This window comes from Mus caroli, chromosome 12 (genome assembly GCF_900094665.2).
Source record: "Mus caroli chromosome 12, CAROLI_EIJ_v1.1, whole genome shotgun sequence".
Lineage (NCBI taxonomy): Eukaryota > Metazoa > Chordata > Mammalia > Rodentia > Muridae > Mus > Mus caroli.
Window position 1 is genome coordinate 78,731,054 of NC_034581.1, and position 17,073 is coordinate 78,748,126.

The following is a 17,073-nucleotide window of genomic DNA, read 5'->3' on the forward strand; positions in this document are numbered from 1 at the left end:
TAGATGGCTTGGTAAAGAGCACCTGCTGCTATTCCAGAACATTCCACCTCAGGCCACATCACACAGCCCGCAACCCTGTAACCCAGCTCCAAGGGACACACACAAAGCAGGGTTCTGGGTACTTAACACACACAACATGTACATAATTTTTTGTTTGTTTGTTTGGTTTGGTTTTTTTTTGAGACAGGGTTTCTCTGTGTAGTCCTGGCTGTCCTGGAACTCTCTCTGTAGACCAGGCTGGCCTCGAACTCAGAAATCCACCTGCCTCTGCCTTCCAGGTGCTGGGATTAAAGGCGAGCACCACCTCCTCCTGGTGTAACCTCCCCTCCCCAGCTTGAAACCTGTTTGCTCGGGTTTCAGTGTTAGAGAGTGTTAGAGGAGCTTGCCTCCCTATCATCCTGCCACTCCCACTGCCTGCCTCCTAGCTGTTCTGGAGCCATCATGTGTTCACCTGCAACCTTACTCCAAGATGATTTGGCCTGAATCGGACTCCTTCCCCTCCTTCAAGTTAGTAAAATTGAGCTTTGATCAGGATTTTGTCTTAGCTTCGTCTTTTTCTCGTCCGCCTAGCTCCCTCTTCTCTTCCAGGTTTCCAAGATGCCTTTCCAGACTAGAACCCAGACATGTGAGCCACTGGCCAGCCACAACAGCCTGGCACATGTACATAATTTTAAAAATAAGGAAAATCACTAGTGCCATAAAATAGGGTGCTGACTTACCTTTAGCATGCTGTATAGGTGGAATTGAACTGAGGAGCCTTAGAAAATGCAACAGCAGTGTTTTTTTGTTTAGAGCTGGCAAACCTAAGCTGGTAGTGGTGGTGACTCACGCCTTAGCACTCAGGAGGCAGAGGCAGCGAATCGTTTGAGTTTGAGGCCAGTCTGGTGTACATATAAAGTTATACAGGGCAGTAAGGGCTACACAGAGAAACCCTGTCTCAGAAAAAGTGGAAAGCAAGCAAAGACTGGCAAGCCCAGATGTGTCAGACCCAGCACTAAAACAATTTGTAAGTCTTCTAAGATAGCAGTCGTAAGGGATAATTTGGATTTGTTCCAGAAATGGTTAAACATGAGAAATGCACTTCTTTTAGCCAATTATCATCTGCATACAACACAATTATTGACCAGAAAAAAATATCCCAAACATCACCTATGAGTACAAAATCAGTCAAGTTTTATTTAAAGTGAACTCTGTGCTGACATATGTATGCGAATAGTGTTTTCAGAGAATGATAGAAAAGAACTGCCGCTCTGCATTTGCTATGGACTCACATAATTATCCTCTAGTATGGAGACAAGTTCCTAGCAATTGTTTTTCTAAAATTACCAGTCTGCTTTCCACAGGAGTGATTCCCAATCTGGGACATTTTTGCTCTCTAGAGACCATTTGGCAATATCTGGAAACATTTTTGTTTGTCAACAACCTGAAGAGGGGTGTTACAAGAGGGTGAGGAAGAAAACATCCTCTAGGGGGCTGGTGAGATGGCTCAGTAGTTAAGAGCACTGACTGCTCTTCCAGAGGTCCTGAGTTCAAATCCCACAACCACATGTTGGTTCAGATGGTTATCTATTATGGGATATGATGCCCTCTTCTAGATTTGTCTGAAGACGGCTACAGTGTATTCATAGAAAATAAATCTTAAAAAAAAAAAAACGTATAAATCTTACAAACAGTAAGAACTGACTTGTCCGAGTGTGTCAGATGCTAATGATAAGGCCTGTACTTAAGGTTGCAGATGTGGGCTGAGAATCACGTTTTATTTCACACACAGTATTCCGATGTTTAGCTGCTAAGATTCCAGGTTACTGGAAGCTGATGAGAATGTACTTCATCTGGCTGTCCTGGATTTCTGTTTCCTTATTGCTACCTATTTTCTTACCTCTGTTCCTCTTATATACTTGATAGACGTGGGCTCTACTTGTATTTTCTATACCTACTTCTAAGTGTAAAGTGCAAAGCAAGAGCCTTTGACTCTGGGCTAAGGCACATCCACCCTCGGCTCCACTTTGATCTCTGAAGTTCTGTTCTGTTCTCCCAAACCCTAACAGATGACTCTAAACTCAAGCTCCTCCCCAATTGGTTGCTTGGTGCTCTGATGTGATATGGTGAGTGACCTATTTCAACAAGCAAATTGGTTAGCCATTGCTGTTCCAGCCTGGGGCCAGCAGGCAGTTGTAAAGTCTTCTAAATTGAACTGTCAACCTCGAATGCTGAGTTTTGTAGCTTCATAGATGCTGAAAAAACCAGTATTTTAAATGGAAAGGATCTGTGAGGTTTAAGAATGGTTCCAACATTTTCAATATTACTTTTTTTTGGTAGAATGGAATTTTAAAGAGAAAACAGGAATTACTTGGACTTAATAAAACTGGAAATAACAGCAGCACTCTGCTTTTCTCTCCTTGCCTTATGATACGTCAGTTATGAAAGAGATGATGCTGGGGCGTTAGCTGTAAGGAGCAGGGATGGCAGCCGAGCAGCCTCATCGCCTCACATAGTGTTACTCAGGGGCATGTGGATGCGCTTTTGTGTAAGTGCAGGGCTGTTATCTCACGTGAGCAACTTCTCTACGTTCCCTCCTGGTGGTGTCCTTGGGGATGACACCAATACCTCTTAACCTGTGAGAATCCTTGACTTTGGCTTTCTCTTCATCACACTGCCTCTGTGCTTTGACTCTTGGTTCTCACAAACTCCTCCTCCAGGCCGGCCTGCTTCAGGGCGTCCCTATAGCGCTCTTCTGCTTCTTTCCTGGCGAGGGCCTGTGGAGTGGAAGTGACTAGTATGACTCTGAGTTACTTGGGGAATCCGTCTTTAAAATATTGCCCTTTCCGCCACCCACACCTTTAGAGCTGGACAAAGCTGGCACAGGAATTACTTAGAGCCTTATTGTTAGCCATAGTTTGTAAAATGAGTCCCATGGGGATCTTGTTCACATACAGGTACAAATACAATTCCATATCTCTAACACTTCTAGGAGGTGTCAGCTCCTAATCAATTTGAGAGGCACATCCTTGAAAAGCATCCAAACCAACCCCAGGAAGACTAACATATTACAAATGCTTAGCAAGAGGAGGATGGTCTGTAAATAGCTAGAAGGCTATCTTGTTTTACATATCTAAGAACAAAACCACAGGCTACTTTGTGTTTTCTAGAGTAAGCTTTCTCCACAAAAGGGGACCTAAAAGAGTGGACCATAAGTATGTTCCTGACAGTCCAGCAGGGGCAGGGCCGCCTGGAGGCGGAGGAGATCCATTATTACCTAGGGATGCCACATGCTCTGAGATGGAACTCATGCCTACAGTGAACCACAGAGCCAGATACCGCACTAAACTGCCTGGGGTGGGTCTTTCTGGATGTTCAAGGCCTCTAGAGCTTCCTTAGGGAGATCTCAACTGAATTCACCTTCTTAAAGTCCAGAGAATATTTTTCAAATGGTTCAGCCTAATAGTCACTTATTCTGGAAAGAGCCTTGAGGGGTGCTTATAAAGCGCTGTGATCTTTAAGGACCTATATTTGAAGTAAAATGGCATCAATAAAGCAAGTTCGCTTTTCATCATTATAAGCAGTATAAAAGCTGGGTGTGCTGGTGCATGGCTACAATCCCAGCACTGGGGATATTAAGGCATGAGGGTGGTGAGTTCAAGTCCAGCCTGGACTCAATGAATTATAGGTCAGCTTGAACTCCATAAAAAGAAACCCTGTCTCAAATATCAGATGTTTAAGTCCATGGTCCCTTGGGCCTGGCACTTTGGACTTTGGCCAGACACCATTATAGAGGTGAAGCATATGGTAGCTGCTGCCATGTCATGGTGGCCAGGAAGCCAACAGAATGTCCATGTGTCTGTGCCTTTTATTCCAACCGAGCACCCCAAGCCTATGAGACCATGCTGTCTATATTCAAGGTAGTTCTTCCTTAGCTAGTTCTTTCTGGAAACACCCTCAGACACACCCAGAAGTGTAGTGTGTTAATTTTCTGGGTCATCCAGCACAGTCAAACTGAAAAGATTAACCACCATGGAGTTCAATTTAGAGGATCTGAGTTTTAAGAAAATAATCACAGAGTAAAATCTTTTCACAATTTTAAAGAAACCTTTGACCCAAGGCAGGAAAAAGTTGAGAGTCTGGATTACCTTGGTAACTTGTTCAAAGAGATAGGGCCTTGTTTGTAGTTTTTTCTTCATTTCCTCCAGTTCTTTCTTATATTCCTTTGCTCTTTTACGGTCATTGCTCCTGGAATTAACAAGGTTTCTAGAAGCAACCAATCTCTTTCAAAATCAGAAACCCTTCATGCAAGCTAAGCAGAGGCATTCCCGTTTACACTAAATTCCTATTGCCTGCCAAGCCTGTGACTTCCACTGATGGTGTAGTTTATTCCAATGACTCCATTTTGCCATTTCTTAGCCAGCAATGTGCTAGAACCCAATTCAGGCAACCCCCTCGGACCGTGGAGGACACTGACCGGTTCTCTTTAAGCTTCGCTTTGAACACCTCTTCCAGGCTTTTGTGGGGATCCATGGCCTTGGCCCTCAAGGTCACTGATTTAGACATGGCTTGACAGTTCTTTTTGTGCATCTCCAACCACTGAATGCTCATGTCTGATTTGTCCTTCTTTTCAAGTGACATTCTAAAGGAAAGAGCAGAGATAGTAGATGACCTGGGCACATACATAAGCAATCGTAGGAACTTCTCTGCGCTCAGTTAAGTCTTCTCTTTCCTTTCTTTAAGGTGTTTGTTTGTTTGCTTGTGTATGTGTGAATTTGGGGATAGGGGTATGTGCAGGTCTGAATGCAAGTGCCCCCCAGGGTCTAGAAGAGGGCATGAGGTCTGTTGGAGCTAGAGTTACAGTTGTGAGCAGCCCAGTGTGGATACTGACATCTATATTTAAGTCCTCTGCGGTACATGCTCTTAACCACGAGCCATCTCTCTAGCCCCTAGTGGGTGTTTCTATGAATATGATTTTCTATACATCTGCCACATCTGTTTTCAGAAAAGGATGGTTCTGGGGATGGGCGTGGCACAGACCTGTAGTCCCAGTGCAGGAGGAACAGATGTTTAGGATGTCCCAGCTACACAGTGACTTTCATGTCAGGATGGTCTGCAGGGAACCCCATCTCAACAGCTATTCTGAGGCGAAAACCAATGGCAGATGATGCTTTCCTACTTTCTGGGTTCTGTGATTTCCCACAGAAGAGAAATCCATTGATTGAACAGAAAGTATTGAGTAAAATGGCCACACCCAGCTAGGAGTCAATAGATTGTTAGGTGTTTCCCTTGGCTGGAGCAGTACTCATAGCTACTATTTACAGAGCTGCCAACCAGGAACCAAAGACTTTATATCTCATGTAACTCTCACCAGGCTCTGAGAAGGTAGACATACTAGGTCCCGTTCCTCTGAGGGGGACTGAAAGTCAGAAAGCCTCTTGTTCACCACTACTTACTATGCAGAGGAAAAGCCAGCACAACCAGGATGGTGGATCTCTGAGTTTGCCCCTGCTTGCTGTACTATAAACAGTGGTCAAGCAACGACTCAGGTTCACAGTTCTTTTGGAAATACAAATCACCATTTCCATAAAGATCTGCAAACAGGACTCTTTTAATGTAGACAATTTGGGTTCAACTTATAGTACTCAGTTTGTGTAAACTATTTTAGAGTTCTGAGGTGGGTTCCACCAAAAGACTGCACTTAAAAATACATTCAAACAGATCAAGGACAAGGGCACAAAGCTTAATTCCACCCCCTGATGTTGGAAAGCAGATATGATATCTTCTGCAGGTGGGCTGCCTCTCATTTGCAGGAACTTTTCCTGGGCCTTGGAATACTGATACACTTGGCCTAAGGTTAGTATAAATGTGAAAAGGAAGCAAGCCAGCATCTCTGCATCCTAAATATTCTTACGAGGTCTTAGTGTAGCCATGCTACTGTTGTGACTTTTGCTTCTCCATTCTATTTCATGTCTTTTTCAGGATTTTCAGGTGTCTGAACTGAGAACAGAACCCAATAGCATCACCTCTTTCCTGTAACTTGGGTACTGTACTTCCTGAGCCCTTTCTACTCCTGGACCATCTCATCATCTAGCACCTTGTGTCCTGGAGTTCCTCACCCAAGTCTCATCATCTCTACCCACAGCTCTGTGAAGCTTTGGCTTGAGCCCTGACTTGGCCAGGCTTGCACATTTGCTGCAGGGCCTGGAACTAGCCCCACCCCCACCCCCATTTGGTTTTCCAATGGCAGGAAATTGCCTTGGATATCTCTCTTGGACCTACGCCCTTTGGTCCAATAACAAACCTTGCCACATCACCTGCACACCCCTGGAAATTTAGGCCTTCTTTCTGGTTTATAGTTAGAAAAAAACCTATTGTACTTAGAGATACCTTGGTCATATTTTCTTTCAAATGACCATATTTCCTACAGTTAAAGCTCCAGACATTTTGAGATCTGAGACCTCCAGTGGCTTTTCACAGTCTTTTTGCAAATGGCCATACCTTCCACAGTTAAAGCTCTGAAACCTTTAGCTGTGACTTTCCCATTATTGTGGCATTATACATGTTAGAACCAACATCGGTCATCTCCCTGATCCACTTTTCCATAGGTGCTGCCCTTGCCGTTCGTGGCCTGATAACCTTTTTGCATTCTGTTTTCATTTTCAAATGTCAGAATCTCAATTAGCATTACTCTTGCATCATAGTCTGATGTGGCTTTGTTCACCTTTGAAAAAATTTTTAAAAGAATCAGTAAAGGTTCCCCCTGAGCCTTGTATAATTTTCATAAATGATATACAATTCTTTCCTGGCTTCTCAGCTGTTAAATGACATTGTTCTATGATTGTGTCTTCAAACTGACCTCCTCTTGTATGTTAGCATACCGGCCTGCCCCTGTCAACTGGCCCCTCACTGCTAATTCCTCTTGCTGCTCCAATTTCCTGGATTCTTGTCTCCACCATGACAACCAATGCAATTGAATGCAGCTGTTCCAATCCCCTCCAGTTTGGGGGAATACTTCTGAGTAAGCCAATTACTTAAGAGTTTGTTTTACATAGGGCATCCCATAAGACATCATTGCCTTTTTAAACCACCTTAGGTCCATTCTACAGAATGCCATGCTGTTTTGTCAATATCCCACTAGTAGGCATATGCTGTGTAACTACTGGGAATGCTGTTGGTGATTTTGTGACCCAGAACTGCCTGTCCTCAAAAGGTGCTGTGGCTTTAGCCCTGTCTCCTGACCTGTCCCCTCTGACCATCCTGCCTTTCACTTCTCTGAGTCTGCTGCCCTTTGACCCAGGTCCTTTCCCTCTCTGTACCCGGGAAAACCTCCCTCTCTGCTTCTGACGCTGGGAGTGAATCTGTTGCCCCTTTCCTTGTGCTTGGCTTTTCCAGTGTGTCTGCCCTACTCTGTTTCTCTAGCTGCACAGCCAACTCTGTTACTTTCTCAGAAAGAAGAAAGATGAAAAAGCCCTCTGTTTTCCCGTTCCCTTCACTTCTAATTCTCAGGCTTCTCCATCCCCGCCCATATTTTTCCAGTTGCTCAGCTATGCTTTCAACCCTTTTATAAAGAAAAGAGCCTAAAATGAGGAAAGCAGAGGAAAAACCCTGCTGCTGAAAACCATGGGGTGGGGGTACCCCAACAACAGCCTCAACAGCTCTGTGATACATGAAATCAGACCTTCCTTTCTGCCTAGACCCATGTTGGATGACACTTATAAAATGTGTAGTTTTTTTCTTTTATATCGTCTCCTTTTCTTACGAACAGAAACCAGTTCTCATAGCTCCTTGCCACCCCACCCCAGTTTCCAGCCCAGCCCCTTCAGAGGTTGTTTTCCCAACCATTCTTCTCTCAGTTCCCCAACAGTGTGTGTAAACCATTCCTTCTCCCCGGTTTCCCTACCAGCCGCTCTAAACTGTAACTGTTCTAGCCTATCTGCTCAGCTCAGCTTCTGACTCAGTGGTCTCCTTTTTCACTCTGCTCAGGCTCTTTTCTGCACTGTCTTTTCTTTAGCCCTACTCAACCCTTCTACTCAACCAGTCTTCTCAAAGCCTAGTCTCTGACCCTACCTAGACCTTCCTCCTCCTCCCCCTCCCCGTTCCTCCTGTTCCTCTTTGTCCTCTCCTCAGCTTCTGCTGGCTTTTTTTATCCTTTCCTACTCCCAGAAGTCCAAGAGGCAACTGACAGTGAAAGTCACAGGGTCAAACAGTTCTTTTAAAGGGCCAGACACATAAAATAAATCACACTACCAAGTAGGGTCCTGCTCTCCCCTGGGAGCCTCCCAGGAGGCACTGCAGTATTAGTCCTTTCACGGGCCTTGGCTTTATGCTAGAACACAGCTTCTGCTCACCTCAGCCCTGGCAGAGGTCTTCCTGCTGCCTAAATGAGCGCACATGGCCAGGCCAGCAGAACTGGTAAAATCCAGACTGGAATGTGACTCAGTTGTAGAAGGCCCTGGGTTTGATCTCTAGTGCTGAAGCAAAAGGGGAGCAAAGGAAAAAAGGGCAGGAAAGGAAAAGAAAAGAGTAGAAAAGGAAAATAGATTCCTGCTTCCCAGAGACTCAGACATCGCCCAAGTGAACCCCAGCGCTTGAGGGTCTGGGCAGTGGTGCTGCATCCTGTCTATGGTGGGCTCTGCTCCCTGCACCATGCGTGAGCCTGGCTTTGCCTTGGCTATGGCTGCCCTCTCCTTTCATACAGGCTTTGGTTTGGTTTTAGAAAGAAAAGGGCATTGATCACACTACAAGGAATAGCCGGCTGGACAATAGCAAACGGTTCTACTCATGGTCTCATATACAGACTTACACATTCTTTTTCTGGAATCATCTTTTCTCTCTAGCCTTGTCTGACTTGTCCCTCTTTCTCCTTTGGAAGGGCAGTTCTCACAGTATGTGTGTGGAAGGCAAGGGCAACTTGCAAGAGTCAGTTCTCACATTCTACCGTGTGGGTCCTGGGATTGAACTGAGGTCGGCAGGCTTGTCAGCAAGGACATTCGTCCACTCGGCCATCTGGCCGGCCCCAGCCACTCACTGAATCTGGAACTCCCTTACTGCCTAGACTGGCTGTCCCCAGGTCAGAGGATGCCCACTGCTCACCTGGAAGTGCAAGACTTGCTGGCACACTGGCACACTTTTACTTGGGTGCTGGGGACCTGAATGCTGGTCTTCATGCCTGCTCAGCAGAGGCTTTACCATCGGAGCCATCTCCCAATCCCTTCCTCCTTGTTCCTCAGGTTTTACTTTAGACATGTGTCCCAAAAGATGTGAGACCAGTCATGCCCCTCAGCTTCCCTGTGCTGTCATAGTCCTCTGTGCTTGCCCTGCTCATAACACAGGGTAATCACCCTGAAAAATCCCACGTTTCAGACTGCATGTTACGTTGTAAATTTTCTAGGGCCTGTCTAGCTTAACCCTGTGTCCTGCACAGACTGAAAGGATGATAGCACATAGTCCGGCCCCATCAGAGAATTCCCTCAGCCCTGAGCTGTTTCTGATCATGGAGACGAGGCCCAGCCGCAGGGCCAGTTCCAGTACTTGGGGCTAGAAGCTGCCAGGACTCTGCTGTGGTCTCTTACTCACCGGACCGCAGATTCCCGCTTCCTGGTAGCATCTGTGATGTGCACAGGGAGAGTGTTGGCAGAAAAAGAAGCGAGACCACTCAGTGAACGACTCCTTGGCAGGGGAGTAGCTGTTGGCTGAGGGGACTTCTGCAAGAAAGGTGGTGGCATTGGCGACAACATGATTGGTTTCTACCCTAATTAGGACTCGGTTTCAGGGAGGACTGGAACTGAGAATCTTTGACCCCCACCCTGGGGTAAAGTGAACAAGGTACTGTTTAGTTACAAGGCCCGCACTTGCATGGCGGGCCGAGTGGTTTAATCAATCGAGAAGAGTTCTCTGGAATGTGTGATTAGCTTTGTCAGTTTAATACACTTTAGAATTACTTGGGAAGAGAATCTCACTGTGGAACTGTCTGGATCAGGTAGCCCTAGGGGCATGTCTGCGGGGGTCGTCTTGACTGTGTTAAGGTGAGAAGACTGGCCTTCTGTGTTAAGAGTGGAGACAGAGCACAGCACAGTGTGCATTCAGCTCTTTGCTCTTGACTGTAAACGTGACGAGCCACTTCATGCTCCTGCGGCTCTGTCTTCCCAGTCATAATATACTGCAACCTGGGAATAAAGTGAAAATAAGCCATTCCTCCCTTCAGCTGCTGTGGACAAGGTATTTTATCACAGCAAGAGGAAGCAAAGCTAAGATAGACTGGGCTCAGAGGCTGGCTTGACTCACGTTTGCACAAGGAAGGGAAGTGTGTGAAGGGAGGTGTGAAGGGAATGTTCTTGTTTTCAGTTTATAGAACGTGGATCTGCGTGCAACTGAGCAGGTGCTCAAAAAAATAAAAAATAAGACAGCAAAATGTCAAGACATGTGCCTCCCTTTGAATGTGGGCCTATTCTGTTACACTTTAGGGTGCAGACCCTGACCCTCCCTGCTCCCTGCCTGGGTTCTCACCTTCCCTCCACCAGCGGTGGCAGCATCACAGGACCGTGGAGTGTGACACAGGTTGGCAGTCCTTAGCAAGAAGGGCTTATTTCGGGTTGTCTCCCGGGTCTCCCTCCTCTCGGCAGCTCTTTTCTGGAAAGCCTTGTAAAGGCCCTCGTAGTCGGGGACCACAGGGTTCACCTTCGGCTGGAATCCGAACTCAGTCTGTAGAAAGCTCAGCTTCTCCTCCTGGGTGCGGGCAGCCGTTCGGGGAGGCCTGTTCCCGGCGGTGCTGACAGGGGAGGAAGCCATCCGGAGCGTGTCCATGGCCCTCATCTGGATTCGGATTTTCCTGAGGAGCTCCGCTTCTGTGAAGGGGCAATAAAAGAAGAGGATCCAGAGAATGCCTCCCCCGTCCCCTTTAGAGACAGACTCACTACGTAGCCCAGATCGGTCTCTGATTTATCTAAACCCTCCGGCCTTGACCTCCTGACTCTGAGGGATTACATGCATAGGCAACCACAGGTCCATGCTTTCCCCCTTTAAACACCAGCAGTAGTGTGCTAAAGCCAGTGGTAAATGCAAACAAACAAACAAACAGAGTTAACAATCACCCCCCCCCCCCCGGGGAATTCACTCCTCTCGGAGATGAGGGAGGTGGCCTTCCCAGGGGCAGCAGGCTAGAGGTGGCACTGGCGGATAGAGGTCCTTTATGTCGCATGGTGTTTGCTTCCATACCTATGCTAGTTCAGAGGCTGTAGTGTGTGCTTACTGAGAGGCCACCAGGCTGAGCCTGGAGGCAGGGCTGCTGTGGGACTTCCCTACAGACCAGTGGTTCTCAGACAGTGGGTCTCCACCCCTTTGGGGTGTGTGTCATGTATCAGATATTCTACATAGCAGATATTATATCATGATTCATTACAGTAGCAAAATTACAGTTATGGAGTAGCAAGGAAATAATTTTATGGTTGGGGAGTCACCACAACATGAGGAACTGTGTTAAAGGGTCGAAGCATTGGGAAGGTTGAGAACCACTGTGGGACAGACCCAGCTCACGGAGCACGGGTTATCTATCACCACCCCACTGTAATTCCTGAACTGATCCTGAATTCCTGCAGCACCTCTGGGAACAGCAGCCCACAGGTAGCCAGAGATGCCAAGGTTATCCTTACCCTGGAGTTTGTCGCCAAGGGCTGGTTCTAGAATGGACTTGGGGATCTTTCTAGAAGTGGCCTTCTTTGGGGAGACCTTGGTCTGAGCCACAGCAGCCGAGTCTCTCTGTGGAGCGTCTTCCTTTTGCTGTTCTTTCTTCTCAAGGAAGCTGAAGGGCTTCAAGGAGGAGAGAAGGAGTTTCTTCCTCTTTTCAATCCCAGCGCGCCTCCTTGCCTCTCTGCGCTCCATGATCTCCTGATAGAGGGGCAGGTAGACGTGTGCCGGCACAGGCTGGGCCCGGAACTGCCGATGGCACTCCGCCTCTTCCTCGCCCTGCTTCCGGGCCTGTAGCCTTTCCTGCTCAAAAGAGGCAGGCGAGGCCAGCCACTGGGCCTTCTTCCGGGCCTCACGCAGTGTCATGCCGAATGGCTGAGGGACAGTGATGGAAGACGCCCAAGAGCAAACACTTCTGTGCTGGGAGGGAGGCCCAGAGTCTGAGGTTGGCAGGATCCGAGCCTTGGGAGTGTCAGAGGGAAGGCTAGTCGTGGAGCTGCAGCGTCTCATGGGGCCATGCCTGGGGGAGAGAGTGGTTCTGTGTGGACCCAGCAGACGGGAGGTTAAGCTCCTCCCAGAGACCCTCCTCCTTTTCCTCCCTGCCCAGCAGATCATAACCAAGAGACTTCTTAGTCTTGATCCCAAAGCCCCAAAGGCCTCCAAGTTTTTAACCCTAACAGCTAGGCTTCCCTTCTTGCTACAACACAGGCACTCCTAGCAGTCCACCAGGAACTAATTAAGAATTCATGCAGGAATTGCCACTTGCATTCTGATAACTGCATACAGTGTATTAGAGCAGCACAGGGCCACCGAGTCAGAAGGATCCAATTGGAACCTCAGGGTTTTGGATTTCCCATGTAGAGTAGCAGAAATCGTATCCACGTATAAGGTTATTGGGAAGAGAGTGCATTACATTTGGTAAAGGCCAGTGTAGTGGAATGACATGCCTGAAGCCTTTGAGAGCTGTAACTGGGAAGTTTAGGGGTTTGGGGCCATGGACTACATGAGACCGTGTCTCAAAAAAAAAAAAAAATGGATAAAGCATATCCGATTTGAGAGATGTGTCACAGACAATGAACCTTGTCGCTCTTGGAGGAAAAGATGTTTGGGAAAGGCATCCTTTGCTCAGTTCCACTAACTCATGAACTAAGTGTTGCCCACAGTTACTAAGGATCACTGGGTAAGAACCAAGACATGCGGGCTAGAGAGATGGCTCAGCAGTTAAGGGCATTTGCTGCTCTTCCAGGGGCCCTGGGTGTGATTGCCAGCAGCCACGTGGCAGTTCAGAGCTGTCTATAACTCCAGTTCCAGGGAATCCAATGTCCCCCTGCTCTCCGTGGTGACTGGGCGTGAACATGGTATGCATACAAGCAGGCAAACACCCACTGACGTGAATATATTTAAAGAGAATCACACCATGCAGCAGATCTGAGAACGAATCGGGCTGGGTCTTAGCTAAGTGGTAACGTGCAGAGGTGGCCTTTCAGAGGGAAAGGCAAGGCCCTGAGACATGGCATGACTGTCCTGGTGCGCTGGAGCATGGCAGCCACTGAGTGCAATGTCTTACCTGAGAGACGGAGGGTCCTGGGCCTGTGGCTTCCCCCTGCTCTTGTCTTGGAAGAAGCTCTCCAAGTCCTCCTCATCCTCAGGGCCGTTCAGATCACTGTCTGGATCAGACTGAAAGAGAGACTCCAATCCATCCCACCGGCCTCCCCGCTTCGGAACCTGTGGGGTTCTGTAAAAGCTCCCCGTGGAGTCGGAAGTAGAATCTGTGTCCTCCTCCGGGCTGAGGAACTCATGGAGTTTGCCAGCTCTGGGCAAAACCAGCCCTTCCCCAAACTGCTCATCTTCTGGCTCAGTGTCTGAGGAGGACGACTTGGGGGGAAATATCTAAAAAAACAGAAATGAGTGAGACTTAAACTCTAATTTCCAAGGTTCTCCAGACATGGCTCTAGCTTCACTTTGAATGCTTCGTTTCGGTATATCAGGGACCAGGAAGGGGTAACAGAAAGTAAGATGCATTCTTCATTCAAAAGGCACTGAACAACGCAGTGTATGTATGTGCCTGGCTGTGCATAGCAAAGGCTGCAGAAGAGCTAATGGCAGTTCTCTGCTCCATTCAGCACAGAAAGAGGGCTCGGTACCTAACCTGACCCACACAGTATGTTTCCAGTGCTCCAGGAATCCTGCCCATGACCTGGCTACATTCTGCTCCCAGTTCACTTGGGATTTATATAATTCTTACCCTTCTTCCTTTTCTTATTTTCCCACTGACACCCTTACTTTTCTCATACTCTAACCAGTTTCCACACCATCGCCAGGAATGGATGATTAGTGGGGAGACGATGTATCTTGGAGAAAGAGCAGAATGGGAAGTGGAACTCCCAACCAGAGTTTAAATGCTCGAAGGGCTACGAGTGAAGCGCAGTGGCCTTGCCTAGCATGCTCAAGGGGACCAAGCGTTGGCCTCATTTCCCAGCACTGTAAAGCAACAGCATCAAATTACATCCATCCATTTGTGCATACAAGACAATATGGGTTGGGTGCCTAGTATGTCATTGTCTTAGTTAAGAGTTTCTATTGCTGTGATGAAGCACCATGACCAAAAAGCAAGTTGGGAAGAAAGGGTTTATTTGGCTTACACTTCCACATTGCTGTTCATCACTGAAGGAAGTCAGGACAGGAACTCAACAGGGCAGGAACCTGGAGGCAGGAGCTGATGCAGAGCCCACAGAGGAGTGCTGCTTACTCACTTTCTCCTCTGGCTTGTTTAGTCTGCCTTCTCAGAAACCAGGACTACCAGCCCAAGGATGGCCCCACCAACCATGGGCTGGGCCCTCTCCCATTGATCACTAACTGAGAAATGCTTTACACCTGGCTCTCATGGAGGCATTTCCTTAACTGAGGCTCTTTCCTCTCAGATGATCCTAGCCTGTGTCAGGTTGACACAAAACCAGCCTGTACAGTCATGAAGTCTGTATTCCGGTGAGAGCAGAGGGAGAACACACGGGAGGATAACATAAGTAAGTGTGCGCTTGGAAGGCTTGTCTGTGGCTACCCATCAGAGGGCACTGGGAGGGCACCAATACTCAGGATTAAATGTATCCGTTTGTTGCACAACATCATGGAAAACTATGGCAAATGTACAGGGATGGATTAGGATCAGCATGTTCAGGCTGTTTTGAGAGGAGGGATAGGGAAGAGGGATCAACTCTGGACAGGTACTGTGATGAATGAGAACAGTCTAGAAAGGTAGAGAGCTGTGCAATATTTTAGGGCAAAGGTAAACAGCTGATAAGGAAGCATAATCATTTAGAAGACAGAACTGTTAGTGATTCTGCAATTATGGTATGGACCCAGGAAAAGCACTGCCGCTTGGTGACCTTGCTCCTGCCCTTGGCGGTATCTGCTAGGCAGAGCGCAGATGCTCTTTCACTCACGATGCGGCTATATCCAGATAAGTCCATTCTAAGTCACAGTGGCTTGAGTAAAAACGTACTAATGAGCAGGGCACTTAGAGAATAGCTACTGTTCACGCTCCTGATTGTGTGACTCACTAGAAATGGCAAGTCCCTGGACACTGTGTCACCAAAACAGAGAGCGTGTCCTATTGCTATTTAAAGAAAGACTGAAATCTAGAGCTGGGGATTTAGCTCTGTGGAGAGCACTTGCACAGGACACTGGGCTCAGTCCTCAGTACCATAAAAATAGAAAAATAAAAGTATAGACTGTTAGCCGGGCGTGGTGGCGCACGCCTTTAATCCCAGCACTCGGGAGGCAGAGGCAGGTGGATTGCTGAGTTCCAGGCCAGCCAGGGCTACACAGAGAAACTCTGTCTTGAAAAACAAAACAAAACAAAACAAAAGTATGGAGTATTGTTTCTACTGAGTGCATGCTTGTCCATCATTATAGTGTGGAGAGCAAACTGAACCACTGAGGTTGTGGGTGTCTGACTTTGAGTGTTAGGGTGATTTTTATTGTCTCAGTTGAGTCTTGTAGTGGTAGAGGGAAGGTGGTGTGGCTGGAGGACAGTGGCTTGAGATGTCCTTAGAGTGTGCAAGGCCACCAGTGCACTATTGATGATTAGTGGCAATTGGAGCAGTCCATCTGAGTTAGAGATAAGTGTGTGCTATAACCCTAGCTCTGCTGCTGAAGAACATGTGATCTAGAGCAAAACTCTCTCCTTCCCCTGCCCCTCTCTCTGTTGTGACAGGGTCAAAGGGCGACCTTGAACTCTTTATCCTTCTGCTTTAGTATTTTGAGTTGTTGGGATTACAAGTTTGAGCCATAATGCTGGCGCTTTCGTTTTAAAAACAACTTTATTGAAACACAATGTCCATAGAGTACAAGTGAGCCATTCAAAGTGTATTCTCCTCCAGTTTCTAAAACAGCCAGAGTCATCTAGCAATCACAGTAGAATTCAGACCATTTTCATCATTCCTCTAAAGCAGTGGTCCTCAACTGTTCTAATGCAGCGACCCTTTAATACAGTGTTCCATGTTGTGGTGACCCCCAACCATAGTCATTTTCATTGTTAATACTGTAATTTTGCTACTGTTATGAATTGTAAGGTAAATATCTGATATGCAGGATGATCTTAGGTGAAACAGATTGAGAATCACTGCCCTGAAGCACCAGTGTACCATTTAATTGTCATTTATATCCCTTAACCCTCCCACATCATCCTCTCAACCTGTCAGCCCTAGGCAACTGCCAGCCTACTTTCTGTTTTTAGAGATTTGGGGGCAAATCGCTTAACCCATCTGTTTTCTTTTCTAGAAAATGGGTTTGAGAGGATACAACACATTAAACACATTCAGTTTAATGAATTTTAATATGTTTGAAGAGCTGCGTTTCGGTGCGTTTTCCTTACTCTAAAACGACAACAAAAACCTTGGAAGCTTTTAGAAGTCTCTCCTCACCTCCTCAGCTCTTTTAGAAGACTCTCCCTGTTTCTCCTCACCTCAGCCCCATGCAATGACGCGCCCCCTAGATTTGCCTTTTCTGGATAATCATATTAAGATAGAGATCGCTTTTAAGATTTTCAAGGTTAATTCGTGGTTTGTTATTAGTACGGTCTCTGATATCAGAGCCTGGTACAAGACACAAAAGACCCACGTCCCCAAGACTGATTCTCTAAATGCCTAAGCGCTGCCAATTTTAATTCTTCGCCCTTTGGTGGCACGCCCCTGACTGTCTCCACGGCAACGCTAAACAGTTTCCACTCTTGAGGATTCCTTGCTGAGGCATCCGACTTCCTCCTTTCTCCACTCACCTCACGGCTCCACTCGGAGCACTCGGGGCCTCCCGCAGTCCTCCCCACAGTCATCTTCCTAATTTGAGAGAGAGAAGCAGAGGTGACAGCAGCGGTGACAACGGTGACAGCGGCGCGGGCGGCGAGGTACTGCT

The 17,073-nt window shown here is 47.2% G+C and overlaps 1 protein-coding gene across 1 annotated transcript; it reads right to left on the reverse strand.

Moving 5' to 3' along the window:
- Positions 1-1,145: 1,145 nt before the first annotated feature.
- Positions 1,146-17,068, reverse strand: Fam161b (FAM161 centrosomal protein B). Its single transcript, XM_021179154.2, has 8 exons — positions 16,940-17,068; positions 13,232-13,554; positions 11,631-12,184; positions 10,489-10,826; positions 9,559-9,686; positions 4,457-4,621; positions 4,128-4,227; positions 1,146-2,756 (listed from the first exon to the last, which is right to left on the reverse strand). Exons 1-8 carry the CDS (start codon positions 16,991-16,993, stop codon positions 2,649-2,651), a joined length of 1,770 nt encoding a protein of 589 aa, XP_021034813.1. The 5' UTR covers positions 16,994-17,068; the 3' UTR covers positions 1,146-2,648.
- Positions 17,069-17,073: the final 5 nt, after the last annotated feature.

Excerpts from the sequence above, each read along its gene's own strand:
- Fam161b (XM_021179154.2), bottom strand. The coding sequence starts at position 16,993 with ATGACTGTGGGGAGGACTGCGGGAGGCCCCGAGTGCTCCGAGTGGAGC. Across the intron at positions 9,687-10,488 it reads CCACCGCTGGTGGAGGGAAG|AAGTCCCCTCAGCCAACAGC; the intron begins GTGAGAACCCAG and ends CCTTTCTTGCAG. Across the intron at positions 4,228-4,456 it reads GCGAAGCTTAAAGAGAACCG|GAGCAATGACCGTAAAAGAG; the intron begins GTCAGTGTCCTC and ends TGTTAATTCCAG.